The sequence below is a fragment of the Miniopterus schreibersii genome, assembly GCF_964146895.1.
Source record: "Miniopterus schreibersii genome assembly, chromosome: 6".
NCBI classification, from domain to species: domain Eukaryota; kingdom Metazoa; phylum Chordata; class Mammalia; order Chiroptera; family Miniopteridae; genus Miniopterus; species Miniopterus schreibersii.
Genome location: NC_138107.1, coordinates 38,720,219 through 38,736,959, shown reverse-complemented (window position 1 = coordinate 38,736,959; position 16,741 = coordinate 38,720,219). Strand labels below are relative to the sequence as shown.

Below are 16,741 nucleotides of genomic sequence, written 5' to 3'. Positions count from 1 at the left end.
CCAATGTATGCTTATATATAAAAGCCTTTAAGAAGTATTTGAGCTATGATATCTGATGCTAACTTTTATATCCTCCAGTGTCACACGCAAAAGTTTTCTGAATTTCACAACTCAGTGTTTACACACATAATTACACCCAAGTTTTTAAGAAACAAGGTATTTGAGTTAGAGATTCATTGTTCATTACAACTGTTCACACACAACAGAACCAAAACATTTTATACTGTTGGAAGGAAATGGCAGCAAGGCAGAATTCTGCTGTTTTCTATTATCTTTTTCTATAAATTAATCATATGAAAGAAGAAAACTAGTCTGGCTGGGCGTGGCTCAGCAGTTGAGTGTCGACCTAGGATCCAGGCGATCAGGGTTCGATTCCTGGTCAGGGCACATGCCTGGGTTGTGGGCTCGATCCCCAGTTGGGGGGCGTGCAGGAAGCAGCCGATCAATGACTCTCTCATCATTGATGTTTCTATCTCTCTCTCCCTCTGTCTTCCTCTCTCTGAAATCAATAAAGATATATTTTTTTTAAAAAAAGAAGAAAACTAGACTATAGCCATAATAGTTCACCCCCAAAATAGAATAAAAGTTGAGTTAAGCTTCTTGTGAGAAAACTGCCAAAATCTGATTAGAATTATAGGATGTAATAAATGGAGAAACACTCTCTGGATATATATATTTTAAGGTTTAAATTTACAAATATAATAAGATTATGATTAAATACATTAGACTTGTAGAACTTGTGTAAATTGTGTTGATTTTTATTTTAGTTGTTCTTAAAACAAAATACACAAACCTAGAACTTAAATGCCAAGATACAGATGTGAAAGTATTCAGAATGTAAGTCACAGATTTATTTTCACATTGAAATAAAAATCAAGGCAAATAATAGTTCATTAAAATTTGAGTTTTTTATTTCTGTGGATTGTTACATGCTGTACTTAATTTTAGCAAACTTCTTTGAATTTCCAAAGGATTTTCTTGAGTGGCACAGGCCAGCTTTTGATACTCAGTAGGACAGAAGTATTCATGATTGAGTGATTCTAAACTGTGACTCATTTGTCCCTGATAAGGTTTTGGAAATTTCACAATTGTGACAAAGTTTATCAAATATCAAAGAAGTTAATTCCTTTAATCTTGCAAGAAATTTCCACAGTCCTTTCTTTGTCGAAATGAAGAGAGTAAATAAATGCTTGGGAACACAGATTTTATGTTTCTTTTTATTGCCTAATTGGTCAAGTTCCCATCCAAATGACCAGGCTTCCTCCTTCAAATTCAATTAGAGGAGCTTGAACCCGGGAATAAACAATACACAGTCCAACAAGCAAGGTTGACCAGTTCATTCTTTTAAATTCAGTATTTTCTTATTGGAGCAAATCTTAATTGTATTAACGTGATTAAAGATACTGACAATCAAGGATATTACTGGTTTATTTGTAGCTAAATAGGAAGCGACATAATAGTGGTTCTGTTGTGATAAGAATAAATAATTGTCATTTAGCTTAACCCAAATGTGACAAGAATACTTTGCTCCCAGGACAAATGAATAGTTCTTTAGGTCAGTAGACAGGGCCACTTTGTACTTCCTTAATAAGGACAAAATGGAGTGAAATGTAACTTGATAAGATATTATGTGGAACAACTTAAAAACTTTTTTGTTTTTATAACCTTTTCTCAGGCTGCCTTAGGGATTGCACACCTGATCGTCATGGCCATGGAGAAAGAAGGTTTACCAAAGGAGAAAGCCGTAAAAAAGATATGGTTGGTTGACTCAAAAGGATTGATAGTTAAGGTAAGAATTTGTCATTTTAACCAGAAGAAAAATCAGTGTGCCATTATGGGTGCCATCCCAAAGACTACTACTATTTTCACCTCCCCTCCCCCAACACTGTTAAAAGAGCAGCTGTCATATGTGAATGACCATGTCATTCAGTAATACTGATACTCTTTTGAATAAAGAAGAAGATACAGCTCAGCTATAGAATCTGTCGGCGAGGTGATGCGAGAAGGCTCTATGGGCCATTCTACTGAATTAGGTTAGTTTTCAGGTGAGGCAATTTGCTACTGATACAGATGAAACACTTAGGCGTGGCTTGTTTCGTGAAGGGTTAGCTGTCTCATTGCATACTAGATGGAAAGAAAGGAAGAAAAAATTAAAAAATAGCTACTCTTATGTTCTGCTTTCTTTCAACCCAGTTCTTGAGGGTTTGAATGGGAATTCCTGAAGAGGACTTTAGTAAGTGGCCTGTTTCAACGTTTACTTACCTGAGGTTCAGTGCCCCCGGTTTTCATAGAGGTAGTAGTCCCACTTCATAGGGTCATTGCAAGAACTAAATAAGATGAGGTGAGTAACCATGTTGCTGCACAGCTGTAAGGCATTATTATTTCTACCATCTGAGCACATCAGTTGCACTTCCTTAAACTGCTGCAAGAAGTACCTGTGAATCCCCTTTCCACTTGAGGATGGATTTTAAAAAGAAACATAAGCAGCGTCTCTGGTAATTTAATAATAAACAAATGTGAATGTGTACAAACTTTCTGGAAAACTGTTTTATGCTTCTGATCCAATAATTTTCATTCTAAGAATCTATCCCATAGAGATAGAGATGTGTACAGTGTTTTATGTGTAAGGATGTTATTTATAAAAGTGGTAACTTTTATTGTACATTCATTATAATAGTGATATGTTATACTTACCTAAATAAAGGATAATTGTGCAATACATTTTGGAATAGCCATATAAGTATAACATACAGGCTTAAGATGGTTCTCAAAGAACTATAATAACATTAAAGGATTTATAATAAAATGTTAGGTGAAAAAGAAAACACCATCTTATGTATAAATATTTTGTTTAAAAATTGAATTACATATAAAAGTCATAGAAGGAAATGCATCAAATACATATTACTTTAAAATTTATATTATTTTTATTGTCTTTCTGTGTATTCTAAATTCTACCTAGTAATTGTATTCCTTTAAAGTTAGAAAAATCAGAGAGCAGACTGACAGCTGTTGGGCAGGGGACTGGGTGAGTGGAGTGGAGGGATTGAACTAAAAAGAAAAAAAGAAGAAAACTCATGGACATGGACAGGAGTGTGGTGAATGCCAGAGGGAGGTGGAGGGGGGAGGTGGAGGAGGGTATAGGGGATAAATGGTCATGGATGGAGACTTGACTTAGGTGGTGAACACAATACAGTGTACAGATGATGTGTTGTGAAATTGTGCACCTAAAACCTGTATAACTTTGTTAACCAAGGTCACCCCAATAAACACAATAAAAGGGAAAATTAAAAAATAAAGTTAGAAAAATGTTCGTTTTTTTAAATTAATATAGACAGACAAATTTTACCTTAAATGAAGAAAAAGTATATGCATAACTTTTTATTGCAAATGAGCATCTATAAAGTAGTGAAATGACAGAAATCACTTTTATAGCATCTCTTGAGAACCAAGTAATAATAATTTTATAAAAATGCAATTTAATTGTTTAAAATAAAAATTTACAAGAAAGTGTTACATTTCTTGGCTTAAAAATTGCTATTGCTTTGAAGAATTAGTATAACTATAAAAAGTTGTACACTGTGTTCATGTGACAGATATTGTGGTCATTAAATAATATTTACTGAATGAAATCGCCTACAGAGCAGGCATTTTATTAGACTTGGGGGACAAAAAAAGGCCCTTCATCTCAGGAGGCTCAAGCCTTCAGGGAAAACTCTAAGTCAGGAGTTACAATTCTACATGAAAATGTTATAGAAATATGTCGTGATGTCAGGAGTGCACGGAGATGTAGCTCCCAGCTTCACTGAAGACATTAATGGGAACGCAGAGGGAGATTCTGAGACAAGGTGTCTCTTCAGCTTAGTGTGAAAGGAAGAATTAGGAGTTTATCTGGAGACTCCATAGACATCTTAAACTTTTTACATCCAAAACTGAGAGGAGAAGTGGAGTGGTAAGTTCACTTTCAGATCTTGATTGAAGCTAGGGATCGTGTCTTTCATCTCTCTATATCTTCAGAGCCCTACCTAGTGTCTATAATTGATAATAAATATTTTGTTAATAAACAAATAAATTAATTAATGGCCTTCTAAGCTGAAGAGCAGCATTTGCAAAAGAAAATATTTTGGTGTAAAAAACATTTAGGGATTAGGTTTGGAAGGAAGTGATGACAGATAATGAAGGCTCTTCTAAATCCTGAAAATGAGCAACTGAAGAAACTTATGCAGATGAGGTTTGCCTCTGGTCACTCTGATGGCATTGTGGAGGGTGGATTGACATGAGGAAAGGAAGTGCATTACAAAACTGTTGAAATAATCCTGATGAAAATTAATTGGGGCCTTAAATGAAGCAGTGACTATGGGGGTAAGTGAAAAAGTTTGATTCAGTAGATATTTAAGAAATAGGATTATTAGCATACTTAGTAACTTATTAAACTTGGAGAGAGGAGTAGGATAGAGTAGAGGAAGGAATCTGGCAGGACTCCTTGGGTGTCTAGATAAGTGATGCAGTCATTAATGTAGAAAAGGAATAAAGAATGAACCAGTTTAAGGGAAAGATAATGAGATCAGTTTTGGACATAGCAAGTTTAAGGTGCCTGTGAAGACCTCAGAGGCAGATGTCCTCTTGGCAGTTGGGGATATAAGGCTGAGGTTCAGGTTAAGGGTATGGGCTCCTGGAGATGGAGATTTGGGGATCATCGCATGTAAATAGTTGGAACCATGAAAAAAGCTGTACAAATTGTACTGTGCTTATGGATGTAATACATTCAAGAATCAAAAAATACTGAAAGTCTATGATTGTGGTTTTGTGATTTCTAGGGTCTTTTTAAAAATGCGATATACAGATTTTAGCATCTCAAATAATTTTAACATAGACTTTTTGAACTGAGAGTTCAAATTCCATGGATTATAATGCTTGGAATAACTGTGAAGTTGTTGCTAGATGTAATCAGTCACTCTTACTTCATGTCTTTTACTTGCCAAAATAAAGAACTGCATATATTCTGCTTGCCAAGATAAATAAAATTACATTCTAAAAGTTGTTATATATTTAATAGCTTGTGCAATAGAAAGAAACAAAAGAAACTTTAGTTAACTGCTTTTTGTTTTTAAAAAATCAAAATTATTGTGTTGATTTTTATTGCAGAACAAATAAATCTTAGAATAATTAGTAAATTAGTATAATCTTGCTTTCAAATTTACATGATTATTTTTTGTTTGTTATCCTTTATCCTTAATACTTTTACAACCTCTCCGGAGAGCTAATAATAATCATTTTATTAATTTTATTAACTTGAAATGTAATTGTTTGTAATCTGTAAAAATACCATGAAGTTTTAAATAAAATTTTTTATGAGTCAAACTCCTTAACTCTTTAAAGATAGAACCAAAACTAAGATGGTAAATTGTAAGTTTAGCTCATTTATGGAGTTATAGCATCATCAGACTAGATAAGTATGGATAAGTATTATCCTGACATGTTCTCTGTTTACGTTTTCAACATCACTTCTATAGCATTTTCCATCATTTACCTCATATCCACATGTGCAGTGGAATGAGTTTATACTCTAAATATCAATATTTTAAATAGTTCATCAATATCAATAAGGTTGATTGAAGTTGATTGTATGGTCACTGATAATACTTAAATACATTAGGTTAGTATTTCATAACAAGAAACATTGACATATCTATTTAGACAGCTAATATTAATGGACTTTAATATAAGGAAGCTGATAGTTGATTGAAAAGAAATCCTTCCAAAATAAAAATTAGAGTGAGAATAAATACAGTTAAAGAAGGGATGAAAAAGGAACGTTGGCAGCATGACTGATATTTGCATGTCCCGATTGTAATTTGGAGCATTTTTAGAGAGAACAAGAAGGCACAAAATAAACCAATCCAGACTTGATGTATCCCGTAAGTAAATACATTCTTGCTTTCAGTAATGAACCAAATCAGTGCTTAAGACTGAAAACTCAAGGCTATAGAATCTTGTTTTGATTTCAGTTTTATTTTGTTCTCTCTTAAGTAATTGTTTTGAATTAATTTTAATATTTTTCTTTATACTTAAATATTTGGTTCCTGTGGAAAGAGAGAGTGAATAAAGGCATTTTATGAGTTGTAAGTCACATTTGACAATACAGTTTTCCCTTCCTCTGGGATATTATCAGAGTTTCAGCCAATGATGCTACCACCACCTTGAATGATGGTTAATACATTCCATACACTGTAGTTTAAAAAAACATTCTAATTCCTAAGAGACATTGAAGTTTGTTTAAAAGTATCTGTCTGGCTTTATTATTTTCTCTCTCCTATTTCATATAGAGTATGATCAATGTATATGTATTTATTAAAAAGAGCAGAGACAAAATAAATATGTGCATGAGTCTTTTAGACAGAAAATTATGGATATTGATTTTTAACAATATAGTATTAAATATTGATGGTGTTAACCATCTTTAACTTAAATTATGACTATTCTTCACCCCTTGTTATGCTCTAGCATGGGAAATACTTTTGTCACATCATTTATCTTCTTTTAATCTGTACTGAGATGATGAAACACAACACTGAGGTCTTTAACAAGTGCACATATCTTTATTTCAAGTATTGTAGTGAAATATTATTGACAGTGCATGAGGAAGGTCCTGTCTACAGCTCCAAAGAAGGGCCAGATTCAATGCCAATAAACTAATGACATGACAGCAAAAACAGGTCAGAAAATGGGACTGGTTGTCACAGCAGGTGTGGATTCAAGGTAGGCACTCATGGAAGAATTCTTTTTTTAAAAAAAGATGTTTTCATTGATTTCAGAGAGAAGAAGGGAGAGGGAGAGAGAGATAGAAACATCAATGATGAGAGTCATTGACCTGATGCCTCCTGCAAGCTCCCCACTGGGGTCTAGCCAGCAACTCGGGCAGGTGCCCTAACCCAGAATCAAACCGTGACCTCGGGGCTCATAGGTTGACGCTCAACCACCGAGCCACGCTGGCTGGGCTGGAAGAGTTATTTTTGTGCCTGTGTGTAGGAAGGAATACATAGTTATCAGTGACAATCTATAATTGATTTTTTTATACCTATCCTGGATCATAGAATGCTAACCCAAAATCTTGACAGTCTTTGCTACCTGTTCTCCCCTCCCTTACCAGAACAGATGTGCTTTTGATAAAGGTAATAATTCATCATGTTGTGTCATCTATCCTGTACTAAGAATCAGCAAAAAATAAGGAGGAGGGGAGATTAAAGAAATAACATTCAAAAGAAGTTCCCAGCTTTCCATAACACATTTGGTGTAATTTAGAGACTCACAAAAAAGAAACTAGAATGTGAGATTTCTGAGATAAGTGCCCACAAGCACTTTGCCAAAAGATAGCAAAAAGCTGAAGTGCAAAGGATCCTGGAAGGGGAGAATGAAAGGAAAAGAAATCTTCTCTATCCATATCAAACTGCATGTTGGCATAAAGAATATGGATTCCAAATTAGACTTTGAAAAAGAGAAAAGTGAGCCATTGGTACATAAAATAGAAGTCCAAAAAGGTAAAGGCAGTTGCCTTAATATTACTAGATCCAGAGGAGACCACATTCCAAGAGTGTGTTAATCTAAACCAGATCATCACATCAACTTTGAAAATGGTATAGAAAATAACTTAGGAGACCTTTATTTTGTCTTTTGATTCTTCTGTTTTTGGCAAGTAATACCCATCAGTAATGCTAGTATTACTATTTCATGAATCCTGGCCTCCTTTCAGTATTCTCTCAGCGTTCCTAAGTCACCACCAAGAATCAGGCCTTTGGGGGTGAGGCTGTGGGTAATTTATGTTTCTCACCAGATGCATGTCTTCTGGCCAAATTCTGGCTTCAGAGGGTGGGAGCTGCCAGTGCTGTTGCTGTGATTGATAAAATAGGATGTTCATGGTAACAGTATACATCTTTTCTTTACAGACAGTGTTTATCTACCTTCTTTATGATTTGCTTCCCATTCCAGGGAAACTTAGGGGTTTAGCCCACATTAAATATTTTTCATTATACCTCAGGTTGTCAGCCAAAAAAAGCAGTGCTAGAAATCTGTAATTGTTACTTTACATTATTCTGTAGCTTGCTTTCTTTAGAACTCATCATTTTATACTTTTTTTTGGTATTTATATTTTGGTTAATCCTCACCCAAGGATATTTTTTCCATTGATTTTTAGAGAGAGAGAGAGAGAGAGAACCATCCATGTGAGAGAGACACATTGATTGGTTGCCTCCCACACATGCTGGAATTGAACCTGAAACCCTTCGGTCTGCATGCCCGATGCTCTAACCACTGAGCAGCACCAGCCAAGGCTTTCTACTTTTTTGAAAACATCACACACCTTTTTAAAATGTATCTGGTAGAGATCTGATAAATCCTTTAGTGAAGTTAGCCTCAAAACTAACTAATTGTTCTAATCACCTGGGAAGCTTAGAAAAATAAATAGAGATTCCAGGGCTTCATCCTGGAGGTAGAATATCTGGAAGCAGGGCTCAGGAATGTGTGTTTCCTTAGGTCAGTCTGGTGCTCCGTTAGCTTTGGAAAGCACAGACCTGTCTCATTTTCATCAGCACTGGCATCAACACAAGCCAAACCATTATCTAGATGGAGAAATCCAACATCCATGGAAGTATCAAAGAATTGCCCAAGATCATGAGTGAATGGACGATATCCTTAGTCTTAGTCCCAAGTTCTGTCTTCAACATTTATATGTGTCATTTATGTCTAACTAGAGAGCTTTTCTTTACTTTTCTGAATATCACTAAAAGTTTGCATAAGTAACAAATTTATTTTTTATTAAATTTATTAGAATGCATTTGACTGCTAGTTTTTTATTCATATCCCTACGAAATTTATTACAAACTAATGATATATTTACAACCGTCAACAGTTAGGAAGACAACATTGTAAAATACAGTTGACCCTTGAAGAACTTGGGGGTTTGGGACGCTGACCCTCATGCAGTTGAAAATTTGTGTATAACTTCTGACTCCCTCCAAAATTAGTTGTCCCTTGATATTTATGGGGATTAGTTTCAGACCCCTGCAGATAGCAAAATACACAGATGCTCAAGTTCTCTATAATATGAGACTGACACGCTGCCTACTGAGCTAAGAGGGCAGCTTCAAGTCCTCTATAATAAATGACCATAGAACAATACATAACAGTCCTCTGCATTTGTGCACTCCCAACCATGGACTGAAAACAGTACAGGTATTTATTGAAAAAAATTTGCATATAGTTCAAACTTGTGTTGTCCAAGGGTCAACTGGTAGATTTTGAATTTTTAAAACTTGATGTTTGGGATAATCTGAGACATTACACTCAGGAAAATATTTTCAATAATTGAATTAAGAAAAATGGGGCTTATGTCTCAGATTATTCAACATATTTTAAATTTATTACATGTTATGGATTTTAGGTTCACATCCAATCTAAATAGACTAGACCCTCATCTCTTACTTACATGCTACTTTTAGCAGCAGTATAATTCATATTGTACCCCGTGGAATTTGGTTATTTTATCTGCTAAAAACAATTTCTAAGACTTTTACTCTTATGTTAGTTTTATTTTCTCATAAAGAGGCTATTTCTTGTCTTGGTAATCTAATGAAAGTGAATAATTTCCGTTTTATGGAGTCATGTGCAAATTTATTTTGAATTATACGCCAGTATACTATTTTCATTGTCATGTTCAGTATAGTCAGTGGTCAAGAACTGGTTGTGTTCTCAGACAGGGAACATTCAGATGCTCTCAGCGGGCTTTGCTGCAAGCTCCTAATTCTTCCATTTCATGCTGTTTACCATGGATTGTGTGGAATCTTATTGTTTGGTGAGCCCAAGCATTTTAAAAAATAAATTGATGACATATTTTCCTCTTACAACTTTTTAGTATTTCCTATTCCTATTCTGTTAATATTCTTGAAAATCAGATAAATGTTCTTTTCTCTCACAATCCTTTTAGTGGAGTTTCTGCTTTCTATTTCAAAGTAAACCACTGGTAAAGATTAATTATAATATTTTGTTACTATTAAAGGAGAAGACATGATACTAAAATTTATTACTATAACACTGTAAGCAAGACTAGGAAGTATGGTAATTCCTCAACCATATTAAACATTCTTTTGATGAAGTATGGTTTTCATTTCTGTCGTATTGAAAGAGTGACAAGAGCATCTGAGAGTTCAGAGCCAGGTCATCTCATTGATTATTGGAAGAAAGGTGGGTCTAGTTAGAACAGATGAAAAGCATTGGGGTTCCTCACTTGGGATATACAAAAGATTATTTAAGGGCAATGGTACAAAGGCAAACAAAAATAAGGGAAAGATTTTATTTTGTTCACTGTTATATGCCCATTGCCTGGAACATTGTCTGAGACACAAATACTTGTTAAAAGAATAAATGAAATGTAACTCTGATAATTGGAGAAGAGAGTTTAAGAACAGCTGTACCACATAAAAATGTTAAGCATAAGTATTGGTACTATGGGTTATATTCTGAAATTTCTTTGACTAGCACATATTTGGCAGATTTATCATTTCTTCCTCTTTGCTTTACTTAGGGACGTGCTGCTTTAACAAAAGAGAAAGAAGAATTTGCTCATGATCATGAAGAAATGAAGAACCTAAAAGACGTTGTTCAAAAAATAAGACCAACTGCTCTCATAGGTAAATAACTTCTCCCTCCCTCTCATAAGCCCCACCCGACCCCTCTTCACTTGATTAGTTTTCTTACTACTTTTTTTTGAGGCTTAATTTAGCTTTTTGAAATTCTAACCTTTGTAATTGACAAACAAAATTACACATTCACTGAAGCAACAGTACCCCATAGACACCTAGATTTCTAAATTCATGCTATTTTTTTAACCTTACTGATTCCAGCTAAAGTGTGTGACCCCCTCTGCCAACTCTGTTAGCCTGTTATACCTGGCATATTCAGCACTTTTCCAAGCTTAATTGCTCCAGACAGACAGTGGCTCTCAAATGGAAGTGACTTTGCCCCCAAGGAAACATTTGATAATGTCTAGAGACATTTTTGGCTGTCACAACTGGGAGGAGAGGGAGGAGGTCGGGTCTACTGACATCTAGTGAGTAGAGTCTAGGAATGCACAGGAAAGCCCCCCACAACAAGGAATTATCCAACCCAGATGTTAACAGTACCAGGGTTGAGAAACACTGAACTAGACCCTCCTTGAAGACAGGGACCATATTTCACGTATCTTTGTGTTGCTCATAACACTTAACACAGTGGTTTAACATTGCATGTGCACAGTAAAATGTTCATTATGGTCAGGTGTAATGTGGTTGAAAAAACTCAAAGAAACTTTATCTCTAATTTGGGGGTATATAATCTCAGCCCTTTGTATCATACCCCATTCGTAGAAGCTCTTGTGAAGCAGATGACAGTATTGAGAATAATGATGATAACCTTAATAGAAACAAATCCTTACTCCATGACTAGAACCATAGGAACTTTTATTGTTGTTTCACAAAATATGTTGTATTGGGAATCTTGAATTTTTTTCATTTCCATTATGCAAATTGCTTTATTCATCTGTTAAAATTCTTTAAATGCATCATACTTCAGTTTTAAATTGAATTGGATGATTGTCTTAAATGCTAGTACTGGTTGATAAAACACAGTTACTTTAAGCCTTAGAGACTGAAATATACTCAGATATATTTTTTATAGAGGAATAAAACCTATTGGACAGATTTTTAAAACTTTTTATTTATTTATTTTAGAGAGGAGGAGGGGAGAGAGAGAGAGGGAGAGAGAGAAATATGTCTTGTTCCAGTTATTTATGCATTAATTGGTTGATTCTTGTATGTGCCCTGACTGGGGATTGAACTTGCAACCTTGGCATATTGGGATGATGCTCTAACCAACTGAATACCCAGCCAGGGCCATATTGGACACATTTTAATTTCCTAATATAAATGCCTTTAAGCAAAATTCCTAGTGATTAGTAGCCAGCTCAGTGTATTATGAGTCAAATGTTATAGCTGTGATTTTTTACATACTTGTAGGTTTCTAACCCTGAATATTTTTGGCATTAATAAACTTATTTTTGTCACATTGATACAAATATTTTATATTTTGTTTCGGGTCTGTTAGAAAATGACCTGACTTTTCTGTTTTGGGGCATGGGCTTCTGGGATTAATTAACGAATGATAGTCCTATTCACTGGTTTCTCATTTCTACTTTAGGAGTTGCTGCAATTGGTGGCGCATTCTCAGAACAAATCCTTAAAGACATGGCTGCCTTCAACGAACGGCCTATTATTTTTGCTTTGAGTAATCCAACCAGTAAAGCAGAATGTACTGCAGAGCAATGCTATAAAGCAACCAAGGTAAAGCACAATTATAACTGATATTTTAATTGTCAAATTTTGATTCATTATAGGGAAGCCCAGGATATCAACAGAGCTTACCACTTAACTTTTAAAAATTATACAACCAAGATTGAAAAAATAGTGAACAGGTCAGAAGGGATAAGAACTATTTTCTAGACTGTTGTAAAAAATCCTCTTCTTCAATAAAACAAAATAAGCTTTGTAATGTTTTCTTGATAATTTTCCTCAAGTGATTTGGAATTATCTAAGGTTTAAACATAAAAGTTAAAAAAGAATAAGTTTGATTCTAGATGCCTGTTAAAATAGCTTTTAACTAGCTATTCTGAAACATGGAAGCACACAGTATAAAAGCCACAGTCTTATTTTTGCTTTACAAAATCCTGGGTTTGGGTTTTGACGCCGTGGGTGGAGCATCTGGCCAGCCATTTTGACATCCAGCCAGGTTGGGATGGGAGTCCTCAAAGCATCAGTACTTGACTGTTTCCAAAAAGTGACTTATTTATACTGGGTTTTATTAATATATATTTGATATGTTGACAAGAGCCTTTTTCCCTTCAAAGATTTGAAAGGGTCATTAAAAAAAATAAGAATTGAGTCATAGATATCTAACACTTTTATTTTGGAAATAAATCCAAAGTGAACTAGAAAAGATAAACGTGACACAAAGTCATGTCACTACATAAATCAGACCTTGATGGCCTCACTTCTTTAGTATTAGATCCTTAAATGCTTATAACTAGAATTGATGCAGTGTTGACAAGGAGCTACTCTATTATTATCTCTCTTATTTGGGATGGCCTCAGTGTCCTCAGAAATTTAAATTTTTATCTCATCTCTAGATTGGGGAATTTACCTCATCAATAGTCCTTAAATCCTTAAAGGAGGAAAAAAACCTCTCTGAGCAATAACAAAATTTTAGCATTGCACATAGTAGGCACTTTAAGTGTTTAATAATCATTTTGCTATGGTGTATCTTGGTAGGCCTCAAGAGTTTATAAACTCAGCTGTGATAGCCATAAACAAAATCAGCTAAATTTACATAGTTGCATGTTTAAGTTTGAATGTGTTTGATACAAATGGCCTGAACTCTTTCTTATGATCTTGCTCAATGTTCTATGTTGTTATACATAAAATTGAAAGTCACTTGAGGCTGAAAATTTAAACACTGGTTCAGCCAAAGGGTTACAGAACAAAGGAAGGTCTACCTGTTGCTGGATGTGAGTCTCCACTGCTGCAGGTACAGGTGAAGTTGATAAGAGAGGTTACAAATGCAAAACACAAAATTTATGGAACCGTGAAAAACTATAACAAAAATGGTATGGGGAGATTTTCTTCTTCCTACTAGCATTTCATATATATGAGGATATTTATGTAGCTGTCATTTATGTAATGCCATTCCTCCATAAAATATGATGATTATAGAATGATGGGCAGGAGGAGTGGGAGTGAAGGAGGGGAGGAAGTTAAAGAAGCATGAGTATAATATTGAAAGTCTCTTTCTATAAATTTTCAAAGGTATATGTATATATCAAATAATATATATAAATATTTATCGCATATATATCAAATAATAATTTAGTTGCATTAGGAAGTTACTTGTCGTAAAACATTTTATCTGCTAAACAGAGCTGAAGGTATCAGACTTTTCTGAAAATAAAACCTAATCTTGTGTAACACATAATAGTATCTTATAGACACCTAGATGGGAATTTTATTTTTTTTCTCATGTGTTTTAATCTTTTTATATCCTGAATAGTTTGAACCATTATACAACTTTACCTTTATAAAAAAGATATACTATGATATTGGTTAAAAATGAATAAGTTAATATTATTACTATCATAATGGATTTAGACTCTAAATCAGTGATTTTCAACTGGTGCACCACAAGAATTTTTAAAACATGCAATACTTAGAGGACAGACTGACAGTTGTCAGAGGGGAGGGAGGTTTCAGGGCTGGGTGAAAAAGGTGACCAGATTAAGAAGGAAAAAAAATCTCACAGACACAGATTATAGTATTGTGATTACCAGAGGGAAAGGGGATTGTGGGGAAGTAGAAGAGGGGATATGGGGGGATAAATAGTGACGGAAGGAGACTTGACTTAGGGTGATGTACATGCAGTACAATATACAGACGATGTATTATAGAATTTTATACCTGAAACCTATATAATTTTAGGTTTCATCCCCAATAAATTCAATTAAAAATTTTTTAAAACAATACCTGACTATTTAGTCAGGGGTACTGACCTCTTCTGCCTTAGATTGTCAAATAAAAAAATCACAACAGCCAGCACAATAGCCAAAGTTGCTTTGGAGCAAAAATTACTATTATTATTATTTTTGTAAATCAATCAAAATTATACCTATTTTTTTGTCAGATTGGCAAAATATATGTATTTTTGGTGTGCTGTAGAATTTTAGTAATTCGTTTATTTGTGCCATGAGATACAGAGGTTGAAAATCAGTGCTTTGGATGTAAGAGGGATGAAAGTTATAACCCATCCGTCTATCATCATTTAAACTATGCTTTCGGGATTTGGTGCTTTAGACTTTTCAAGTGCATTTCTCAGATTATGATGCTTTACTTGTCATGGATTTCCTATTCCTGTTTTAGAACCCAGAATACTTTAACTATATCTCCACCTTCCCCCTTACAGACCAGACAGATGCTTTCCTTTTGGTCAGCAGTATTGGCAGCACCCAGCAGGCCCTCAGTTAATGCCATCTCAGCACATGTAATACATGAGGTTACTCAAAAACACTGTGATAAAATATGAAGACTAGGAAAAAATACAGTTTTTGATGATTATTGATAATTTCATTTTATTTGTTAATCCCACTTCTTCTGGTGGGTTTTCTTCCTACATGATTTTCTGTGTAGTTCTTCACAATGTAGAAACATATAAAATTTATCCGTGTAATTATGTTGAAATGTCTCTAAACTCTAACCTAAAATGTCATTCTTTCCAATACTCCAATATTAATTTATCATTTTTATCTTCAGAAGTCTATAATTGGAAGCCTATATAGAGATGGTTGTCAGGCCTAGAGGTTGGACCACTGCAGAGAATAGAGTGGTACCAGGCTCTTGGGTGTCTTGTGCTTTGCACACTTCTCCTAGGAGTAGAGAGTAAGACAGAGAACAGTAATAATCACCCTCTCAAGAACTTATTGCCAACGTCGTAACCACTCGCCCAGACTTACTAGGGAGTTAATGAAAAATTAGATTTCTTTCTAAATACTCATATGGGTAGTTCTGCTGATACATCTGTTTAAGATATCCTACTTCATTTTCAAACTGTGCCTGTGTTGTAGGGGCGTGCCATTTTTGCCAGCGGCAGTCCTTTTGATCCTGTCACTCTTCCAAATGGACAGACCCTGTATCCTGGCCAAGGCAACAATTCCTATGTGTTTCCTGGAGTGGCTCTTGGGGTTGTGGCGTGTGGATTGAAGCACATCACAGACAAAGTTTTCCTTGCTACTGCTGAGGTACTGTAAAATACTCTAAGCTCACCAGGCTATCAAATACCAAATGAGTTCCGTGTGGTTGTCTAATGCTTTCTTTCTTTTTTAAAGTTTTTTTCTTTTAAATATATCTTTATTGATTTCAGAGAGAGGAAAGGAGAGGGAGAGAGAGAGATAGAAACATCAATGATGAGAGAGTCATTGATCGGCTGCAGCCCACAACCAGGGCATGTGCCCTGACCGGGAATCGAACCCTGATCGCCTGGATCCTAGGTCGATGCTCAACTGCTGAGCCACACCTGGCTGGGCTGATGCTTTCTTTATCCAGCACAATCTCAGCTCACTCCCTAGATGGTGCAGCTGAGGAAGAGAAAGTCTTTCCCAGTGGAGAATAGGGGGCGGGAAGCAGGTTCATATTGAGTCAAAGACTGTTCTTCAGTAGCCAGCAGAGAACAACTGTGTTTTAGTTTCATAAATGGAACCCTTTTTTGTCTTCATACTTACAGTCAACTTCTGTGCCAGTAGTGAGACAATTAAAAATTTTGTTTCCAATTCATAGATTAAGTGGTAAATATTTCTCTACCAGAGAAATATTAATGGCATTTTGAAGATTTAGAATGAGAGCCTGATTTGGAAAAGTGTTTATTCATTCAGAGTTCAGTGTGGGAAACAGAAACCACTCTAGTGTTTTTTTTAATCCTCACTCAAGGATATGTTTTTATTGACTTTAGAGAGAGAAGAAGGGTCAGAGAGAGAGAGAGACAGAAACATTGATGTGACAGAGAACATCGATTGGTTGCCTCCTGTATGTTCCCTGATCAGGAATTGAACTTCCCACCTTTTTGGTATTTGGACGACACTCCAACCAACTGAGCATCCCAACCAGTGCATAACCACTCT

General features: G+C 35.1%; 1 protein-coding gene across 1 annotated transcript in view; it reads left to right on the top strand.

The window, feature by feature from the left end:
* The window catches only part of ME1 (malic enzyme 1), a 133,897-nt gene that overhangs the window by 107,224 nt on the left and 9,932 nt on the right, over positions 1 to 16,741 (top strand). Inside the window, exons 9-12 of the mRNA XM_081140896.1 lie at positions 1,676 to 1,789; positions 10,577 to 10,682; positions 12,226 to 12,368; positions 15,692 to 15,865. Of these exons, the coding sequence (XP_080997022.1) occupies positions 1,676 to 1,789; positions 10,577 to 10,682; positions 12,226 to 12,368; positions 15,692 to 15,865 (537 nt within the window). The remainder of the gene's footprint in view (positions 1 to 1,675; positions 1,790 to 10,576; positions 10,683 to 12,225; positions 12,369 to 15,691; positions 15,866 to 16,741) is intronic.